Source organism: Ictalurus punctatus, chromosome 8 (assembly GCF_001660625.3).
Source record: "Ictalurus punctatus breed USDA103 chromosome 8, Coco_2.0, whole genome shotgun sequence".
Classification (NCBI taxonomy): Eukaryota; Metazoa; Chordata; class Actinopteri; order Siluriformes; family Ictaluridae; genus Ictalurus; species Ictalurus punctatus.
The window spans coordinates 417,501-427,500 of record NC_030423.2 but is presented as its reverse complement, the minus strand read 5'-3'; the positions used below and the strand labels follow the sequence as shown (position 1 = coordinate 427,500).

Genomic DNA, 10,000 nt, shown 5'->3' with positions numbered 1-10,000 from the left:
ATGTACGAACGTCGTCACTGAGTCCGACTCGGCCGGTCTCGATCCATTCGCTCGGTCGTGAACTCAACAACGCTATTTTCATTTAAATGATCAGAGAGGACGTTTGGGTTAAATCAACCATCACGGGTCCAAAAACCACAAAGAAGACATCTGTCAAAGATTAAGCTTCTGTCACGGCCACATGCTAACACTAACACGCGCTCCTCGTAAGTAGTGACACGGTTATTTATGCTCAAACGCAAACAGGATAAGAAGAATGAAACTAAGCCCCAGCTTGGTGTTTAATAATAATGTTTACGCCGCTATCAGGCGACTGATCATGACACGGCGAAGTGTTAGCATTTCCGCTTCCCTTTGCCAAAATTTCACCAGACGGCTCTTAAACATGTCTACAATGCAAAAAAGATGTTAAAAAAATTGTGTAAAATTTGTTTGCGTATTCAGCGTTTAGCTCCAATAACCATCCGAATCTCTTTACAAACATTAGCTAGCGACATTAGCAGGCTAGCTTTAGACCATTCACATCAGTCAGGTATTTGTGTTCAGTAACTGACTTTTGTGTAAAAAGTTTTCAGTTAAAGGCGTCTTTGACAAGCGAGTTTTGTTTTAGACGTTAAACCCGTTATATATATTTTTAAATCGGTTGTTTTTCTCTGCAGAAAATAAAACGTTTTCTAGATTATCCTGTCAAGTTAAATATTGCTAGCATCTAGCTAGCATCAGCAGTCTCTCAGATTAGTTCATGTTGGCTAGTCGATTAACGTTACCAGTGTAGATTTTTAACATCATTTATAAAACACTGACTTAATAATTCTCTCGGAAATGCTCTTTGATTAGCTAACGTTAGCTAGCTGGCTAGATTTAGCAGTGAAGATTATAAACATTTATGTATTTCTCAAGACATTCTGCCAAATTAACTACTGCTCATCTGTAACACGGTTACCACGGTCCCCGGTTACCTGGTCTGCAGGTTTTGCCGTCCTCGCGCAGTTTGACGCCAGTCGGACAGGAGCAGCTGTAAAACGGGGGCGAGGGCGAGAGCAGACACAGGTGAGAACATCCTCCATTTCCATCGCTGCAGGGCGTGTGGACTGAGGACGAGGAGGAAAAACACACCATTAAAACACACCTGAATCGTGTGTGTGTGTGTGTGTGTGTGTGTGTGTGTGTGTGTGTGTGAGAGAGAGAGAGAGAAAGAGTTACCCATAATGCACTGCACATGAGAACTGAGTGTGTTTTAAATAACACATAAAATATAAAGTTGAACTTCTGCTGTCTGGAACGCAGAGCTGGAGGTCACACGGGTTTAGCCGAGTCTGCTAACATACACAGTGAACTAATCTTATATGCTAAATGCTAATTAATTCATTAGCTAGCAGGCTACTTTAGCTGAGTATCTATGTTCAATTTCACACAGCACATATAACTGACTAACTAAGTAACTAACCCTAGCTGACTAACCCTAGCTGACTAACCCTAGCTGACTAACCCTAGCTGACTAACCCTAGCTGACTAACCCTAGATACCTAACAGGTGCATAGAAAACCTGTTAGCTAAACCATCATGAACAGAATTCTTTACATTTTATCCAAAATAAGGACTTTTGTTCCCAGAACATCTAGTTAGCAACAGTGGTAAACATGCTCTCGTGTTAGCTAATGTTGGTTAACATTATCAGTAAAGATCATGGACATTTATCAATACGATTAAAAGTTCTGTCAGTTTAGCTCATTATTAGCAAGCTGGTTAATGTTGGCTTTAAAGACTATGGACATTTATGAAAGTGACTTTAAAATCCTCTCAGATTAGCTCAATGCAGCTAGCCAGGTAGCTTTTGCAGTGAAAATTCTAAACATTTATAACTTAAACTTCTTGTCAGTTTAGTTCATCTTAGCTAGCTGGCTAACATTACTGAGAAAAATTATGAGCATGACTTTACAAATCTTCTCAGACTAGCTAAAGTTAGCCAGTCAGCTATCTTTAAGAGTGAAGATTCCTGCATTCTGACTTAAAATTCCTCCCAGAAATCCGGTCGGTTCAGGTCATTTTAGCTAGCAGCAGTAAAGATGACAAACATTCGTGAAATAGGATTAACAATCCTCTCAGAAATCCTGTCAGCTTGCTAGCTAGCAGGCTAACAAAATGTTTCCTTCTTCCTACTTATAGATAGGATTTAGAGACACACCCATATTATTTATTATTCATATATGGAATGAGACTCAGTTTACCTCAGGAGAACAAGATGGACGCCTGTCTGAGGTGTGTGTGTGTGTGTGTTGGTGTAATAAACACTCACTGTAAGGCTGTCTCTTCTCCCCCAGCACCTGGATGTCCATGGGTGAGTAGATGCCGTTGAGGATTTCTCTCCGGTTGTTGCCCGTGTGTTTGTTGCAGGCGTGAATCGAGCGAGTTTGCCAGTCTGTCCAGTACAGCGTCTCGTCAAAGAGTGTGAGGGCGAACGGGTGTGTGAGCGTCCCCTCCACCACCGTCTCTCTAAAAACAACAACAACAACAACAACAACATTCAGCGCTTTACTGGCAGCATTCAGCGTTCGCCTGTGTCTCCTTATCGCAGGCCGTCAACACAACATTCATTTCTGATCAATATCAACAATCATAACGTAACTGGAGTTCCTCTAATACGACTCGGCGATATCACAAACATTTCATATCACCGTATTTGAAGACATTTCTGCGATACACGATATTAATCATGAAATTTATGTTTACTAACAAACTGCAAAAACACAAAGCATTAAACACTGCATTATAACAAACTGAACAATGGAGTACATGAATATTTTTATTTAACGTCGACAAAAAGAATCTGTATAATGCTGAAACGGAGGGAAAATATTAGCATGTTATCATTTTAAATATCCGGTGTTTTAACAACTGCCTTCAATCTGAGTTTATAAAAAAATAAATGAAAGTAATTTTAATACCAACATTTTTATGATGAAACTAACACTTTATTAAAACTAACACTTTTACATTTACGGCGTTTTGGAGATGCCCTTATCGAGAGCAACTTACATCGATCTTTTATTTCCAACTGAGCAGAGTTGGGGGTTAAAGGCCTTGCTCCAGGGCCCCGCTGATGATTTAGAACAGTACACAACTTCAACATCAAATTAAATATCCAAAATATCCAATCAGAGTTCGTAATTGCTGTTAAAAACATTAAAAATGTTATAAAAAGATGTCACGATATACGCGATACATCACATCATCAGCCCTACCTTCTAATATTCACTAATATTTACACTTTTAATATGCTGATGTGTGATCGCACTTTGATGTCTGCTTTCAGGCAGCTGGATATAATGGAGATAAAAAACAAACAAAACAAAATCCAACATTTACATCAATGCGAAATTCACAAAGCCACGACGTGTTACAGACGAGGCGTGAGGGTTTAGATCAGCAAGTCCCAAACTACAGCTCGCTTTATTGCAGACGGCATCGTGAGAGAAACTCACACGCAATCTCCTCTTTTCTTGTAATAATTTATTTTACAAATGACTATTACAAATAAAGTGCTATGGAGGCTCCTACTGGGAGTTCTCTCTGGGTGAAATGACGATATCATATCAATATCACAATCAATTATGTCACAATACGCTTTTCTGAGACATCACGGAGACTGTGATATCTTTGTGATATATAAATATATATATTCATATTTACAAACTGAATCTGAACTGATGTAAAAATTTTGTAGTTAATCTTTAAAATTTAAGCATTACTTTTTCTCCTTTTCTATGTTAATTTCTGGTCATTCAAAAAGATTTATTTAAACGTAAAAACAAGCCACATTTAAATGAAGAGTGCGTGTTTCTCTATCCTTTTTATTCAGCCATAAAAACAGACGGATCTCTCCGTCTATCCCCGCCTTTATTTCCCCAACAGCACTGAGTGACCTGGTACAACACAATACAGTAAAATAATGAAATACGCAGAAGGTTTTAGTAAATATGGATTAACATTAAACATGCGATGTAAAGTCCGGCTCTGTCTCTTTCAAGCGGTGTGTTAATCCCAGTGTGTTACGGGTTTGTAAAGGGGAGGTATCCGAACACTCTTAAAGGGGTGCCAGTCTGGTACCAGGCCAGTTCACGTTTATGAGGTTAAAGAATGACACATTCTTCTTTTTATCCCTTTATAGTTACACTGTGAAACATTAAAACCCCTCAGAAATAAATGTGCGTATAATCAGGACTACGCTTAATGAGCGCTTCAAAACTGTTTTAATGAGCGCTTCAAAACCCACTGATCCGATTCTTCGCTCCTTAAATAAAGCAGCCGTGTTCGAGATTTTATCTTCTCGCTGTTTTCCAGATTTCAGTACGAGAGTCGCAGTAAACATTCCAGATTTCTGCTTTGTATCTTTAAAATAAAAGTATAGTTTTTTCCCCGACCCAGTTAACCAGCTCACAGACGCCGAGTCTACTTTCACGTTTTTTAAGAAAAATATTTTTAGATTTACGCTTTAGATTTCGTTTAAAATTGATTGTAGACTTTAATTAAAGTGATTTATCATAAACTTCGTGTAATCTCATCATCTCTGAAAAGATCCGTGACTCGCAATAAAAACACGCTCTCCAAATAAAGATCAATCAGACGGTAAGTCTGGTGCTGTATTTTTAGCTAGCTACATTCAATTTAGGAAATTTCAGATAACAAATCATTTCAAATTAGCAAAACATTTTTTTCAACCTTTTCATTTTAGGGTCTTTTGGTTCCCAGAACATTTTTCCCAAAAAATAAACATTACTCCAACGCTGCTGCTGTTTGGTAACTCAGAACGTTGTATGAGAACGTTCTAAGAACGTTGCGAGTTAGGATTAGGACGAGGCCCGGTTAGATTTATACTCTAGATCCCGTTAGCAGCAGCACTGTACAGACAGAGGGAGAACCGCTCATTAATCTCACGCTCGGAGGGAACCTGCTCGTCGTACAACGCCAGGATTTTAACAGTGTGGAAATAAAGGAGCTGTCCGGAGGAGCTGAGGGAGAAAAAACTTAATTACATCCAGATTTCTCACAGCTCTTGACGTAAATGTGCGTTGGGGCGGCGGCGAGTTCGTTTGAAGTGAGCTACAGCACTGTAAACCCCGTCATTAATCAGAGGTGTCCGGAACCACGCACATGAAACAGAGCCGACGTTCTTTCAAAAGCTCTGTTTTACAAACAGCACAAGGTGAAGCGCAAAACAGAACCGAACCCAAAAATGCAGAACAGAACGGGACAGAATCGGAAAGAGAGGAACGGGATGGGGACAGAAAAGAAAAATACAGAACCGAAAACAACAGAATGGAACGGAGGAGAAAAACACGGAACGAAGAAGAAACAAACACACTGTAAGAGAGAGAAACAGAAAGGAACTGGACACAGCAGAATGGAGAGGAATCCAAAACAGAACAGAACACAACAGAGAGGACAAGAAGAGAAGAGAAGAGAAGAGAAGAGAAGAGAAGAGAAGAGAAGAGGGACAGAATAATAGAAAACAGGTACAGAACAAAACCAGAAAAGAGCAGAGCAGAAAGGAAGCAAAGGTAAAGGAAAAGAAGAGAGTAGACCACAACAGAACACAATGGAACGGAGAGGAACGGAGAGGAACATGGAGGAACGGAGAGGAACATGGAGGAACGGAGAGGAACATGGAGGAACGGAGAGGAACATGCCTTAGCATAGTCTTTAGCAGTGTTGTTCTCTGTAACCATGACAACCAAACTTTTCAAGGAGACGTTTTCCCAGTGCGAGCTCTACATGAAGACAGAGTGAAACTGGCCCGAACTGCTCGGAGAACATCATTAAAACCTTGCTGACACTCGTGATACTGCAGAAGGTGTGTGTTTTACTGCGATACTGATATTATATGAGTGTATTTGAGTTGAACATGGCGGAAATGCGACTCTGTGCTGCACGTCACGCTGAAACATCACGTGTTAGAAAAGCACAGGAGGGAATTTCCTCCTTCAGAGCCGGTTTGGATCAGACACGGCTCCTCCGAGAGAACTCTGTGTGTCAGTGATTAACCCGAGCGTGTTGGCGGATGAGCTAACGAACTTATCCCTGCTACAGCGTCCCGCCGTAACAATACGAGAAGTCCGCCTGTGCCTCAGGGCCGAATAATACCCAGAATGCCTAGCAGGGTCGGGTTACAGGGTTTAGAGAAAGAGAGAAAGAGGTAGGAGTGTGTGTGTGTGTGTGTGTGTGTGTGTGTGTGTGCGTGTGTGTCTCAGACCGTGCGGTGCCGTCCAGGTTGGCTCTGTGGATGAAGCTGAGCTTGGCGTCGGCCCAGTACAGTTTCTGATCGTCCAGGTCGATGGTCAGGCCGTTGGGCCAGTAAATATCCTTCTCTATAATCACCTTCCTGCTGCTGCCGTCCATCCCCGAGCGCTCGATCCTCGGCTCCTCACCCCAATCCGTCCAGTACATGTACCTACACACACACACACACACACACACACACACACACACTCAATTAAAGACATCTGTCTTTAAGAAGTAAATGTTCCTAAGTGTTTTATTCCTCTTACACCACAGCAATTTACCAACGATTACAACTGGAACGTTTATTAAAGACCGACGTCGTAGTATCATCTGTTTATCCGTCTCTATAGAGAACAGAGCAGAGAGGAACAGAAAAAAAGAACCGAACAAAGAAAAACAACAGAATGTAGTGTAGTAGAACGGAACATAACGGAGTTATTGTGCTTAAAAATAACGTCAAATGGAAGCAAATTACAGACTGAACCAGTTTTTTGGGGGGAAAAAGTTCAGAAATGAAAAAAACCCTAGAGTAATGATGGCGGTGCACTCGTCAGCGCCGCGGCTAACGCTCGATTTGAATAGTTTGTCAAATAAATCTGTACTGAGGGCGTGGCATGTTTTATACACTTAAAACAATGTGGATTTAAACGTTCTCCAAGTCACGGTTCTCAAAGCGGGAACGTCTCGTGAGGAACGGGCTTAATCTAAAATATTTAAAGTAAATAGGTTAATTATAAATAAACATAAATCAGTCATCGTTTATCATACAGTACAGTTTAATCTTCTTACTAACACTTTGGTCTAGTGACCTTCTCCTTCTCCTTCTCCTTCTCCTCACACATTCCAGAACGTTCCACAGACCTTCTGAGCTTTATAGGATTTGTCGGAGAACTTTAAGGGAGGAGTGTCTGTGAGCGGATGGAGCGTGTGCTCCTCCTGTAGAGGACCGGACAGTAGGAGAAGAAGAACCTGCTCTGTAACACCGAGCGCGCGCTCGGTTCTGCTTCAGTCATGATCATTCCCTGACCTGAGGGAGAACCGCTAGTGTAAACAACAAGCGTTCCACCCAGTATTACAGTAAATTCCTGACATTCCATGAAATACTTGTTCTCGGGATGACCGGAGGACATGGGGGCATTTCCTAATTTGCATATTCATAGCATTACTACAGCATTAAAAACATGTCGATCGCCGTAGCAACACTGTGTGTGTTTATATCAATCACATAAAACCCAAAAACGATGAAAACCGAGGCAGAAATGATCTTTTTAACTCTTTTTCCCCAAAGTGTCGTGATTAAATACAGTAATGTTTACTGTAACATTCAGCGAGCTATCGGCGCTAACCTGAAAGCTAGGTCTGCTAATTCCTTACTACAACTATTTTTAAAAAACCTACTGCTTATTAAACCAAGCTTGAGTGATTTGGATGAGTAAAAACCTTTATAGGAACCTCGCACACACACACACACACACACACACACACACAGTAAGAAGTGTGTGTCTCAGTATTTTAAGTGTTTACTGGAAGAGACTGGAGGTTAAAGCAACACAATCGCGCTGCTAGACTAAACAAGAGTGTTTCAAAAGCTTTAAAAGCGTGACACATTGCACCTAAAGCCCAACTTCTGATGTAACACACACACACACACACACACACACACACACACACACACACACACGATAGTTATGAGAGAAATCTCCACCTCTGGCTCAGAGTTAAGTCGCTCAGTCCGTCACACGGAGATGAAAAGATAATGAATTAGACACGACACTTCGTCTTCTCTGGACGCTGAAGGAATGAGGACAGCCTCAGTGTGTGTGTGTGTGTGTGTGTGTGTGTGTGTGTGTGTGTGAGAGAGACTACGAGTTGTGTTTTGGTTTGCAATAATATGATTAAATGGAAGCCAGATGTGTGAAACTCACACACGTTTAACTTTAAGGCACTGAAGCCAGAATCGTTGTTGAGACACTTGAACACTTGAACACACTGGACTGTGCGGCTCTGGACGTCAGTGTTTGGATAACGGAAAATCCGATCTACGGCTGTTTACACACGTTCGTGTCCTTGCTTTCTGTTTGCTTCGTGATCTCACTTCACAAACAAAACATGCAAATACGCAAACTCGCCAGTTAGACTGAGCAAAGTCACGTCAGTGGCCGTGTCGCTCAGGAACACCAGAACACACGTTAGAGTTAGACTCCGCCTTCAGGCCACGTTTACACGTTGCTCTGGGTATGTGCGTGTACACCGTTTTCCCCGTGAACTTTCTGAGGAGATCTCTCTCCTCGATTAGCGCAGCACATGCTGCGAGCGCACCCCTAACGGAAACACTCTTCCCCTCTCGCGCACGCACGTGTTATTAAGCACGCTTTTATCTCAGTTAAGTGTTTAAAACACGCGTTACACATCCAGACGATCAAAAAAAATCCGCTACGGTGAAACGAATTCAAAAAAGACCCAAACAAAGTGTTCTTTACGAGAAGAAAGGAAAGTGTAGGCAGTACGAGTAAACACACGTGCGTTAACTAAATAAGCCGTTACAGCCGTGATGTGATTGGACCGTGCAGAAGGACTTCAGTGTGGGAACGCGTCTGGGGTTCAGTAAACGTCCAATCAGTTAGCACGAGTTAGGATATTATCTAAATATTATAATGAAGTGTTTACCTTTCGGTCAGCGTTTAAACCAAAAACAAGCGTCGACTTGCAGCACGACGTGACTGAGAAATCAGAATACGTTCATTTAGATAAGTGAAGTGGGCGGGGCCGAGGGACAGCTTGAACCTGAACAAGTTTTAAACAACCAGTGGCGGCCAGGGAACAAGAGAAAGATGAGATAAACCGATTAACAGATTAAAAATGTGTAATTGTTTATAGAGTAACGGTAAAGTTTTCTTATAGTAAGGAGATGTTTATATAACGTTTATGGAAGGAGTCTCCAGTGTCAGCGCTTTCTAACGTTTCTCTGTAACACCACAAGCTGCGATGTTTATCTTTTAAACATGGAGAGAGAATAGAGAGAGAGAATAAAGAGAGAGAATGAAGAGAGAGAACAGAGAGAGAAAAAAGAGGGAGAAAAAAGAGAGAGAATAGAGAGAGGGAATAGAGAGAGGGAATAGAGAGAGGGAATAGAGAGAGAGAATAGAGAGAGAGAATAGAGAGAGGGAATAGAGAGAGGGAATAGAGAGAGGGAATAGAGAGAGGGAATAGAGAGAGAGAATAGAGAGAGAGAATAGAGAGAGGGAATAGAGAGAGGGAATAGAGAGAGGGAATAGAGAGAGAATAGAGAGAGAGAATAAAGAGAGGGAATAAAGAGAGGGAATAGAGAGAGGGAATGGAGAGAGGGAATAGAGAGAGGGGATAGAGAGAGGGAATAGAGAGAGGGAATAGAGAGAGGGAATAGAGAGAGAGAATAGAGAGAGAGAATAGAGAGAGGGAATAGAGAGAGGGAATAGAGAGAGGGAATAGAGAGAGGGAATAGAGAGAGAGAATAGAGAGAGAGAATAGAGAGAGGGAATAGAGAGAGGGAATAGAGAGAGGGAATAGAGAGAGAATAGAGAGAGAGAATAAAGAGAGGGAATAAAGAGAGGGAATAGAGAGAGGGAATGGAGAGAGGGAATAGAGAGAGGGAATAGAGAGAGAGAATAAAGAGAGGGAATAAAGAGAGGGAATGGAGAGAGGGAATGGAGAGAGGGAATAGAGAGAGGGAACAGAGAGAGAG

The 10,000-nt window shown here is 41.6% G+C and overlaps 1 protein-coding gene across 1 annotated transcript in view; it reads right to left on the bottom strand.

Moving 5' to 3' along the window:
- Nucleotides 1–10,000, bottom strand: part of lrp5 (low density lipoprotein receptor-related protein 5) — a 55,971-nt gene that overhangs the window by 35,087 nt on the left and 10,884 nt on the right. The window contains exons 4-6 of the mRNA XM_053682313.1: nucleotides 6,251–6,448; nucleotides 2,297–2,493; nucleotides 960–1,091 (exon numbers count right to left, since the gene is read on the bottom strand). Of these exons, the coding sequence (XP_053538288.1) occupies nucleotides 960–1,091; nucleotides 2,297–2,493; nucleotides 6,251–6,448 (527 nt within the window). The remainder of the gene's footprint in view (nucleotides 1–959; nucleotides 1,092–2,296; nucleotides 2,494–6,250; nucleotides 6,449–10,000) is intronic.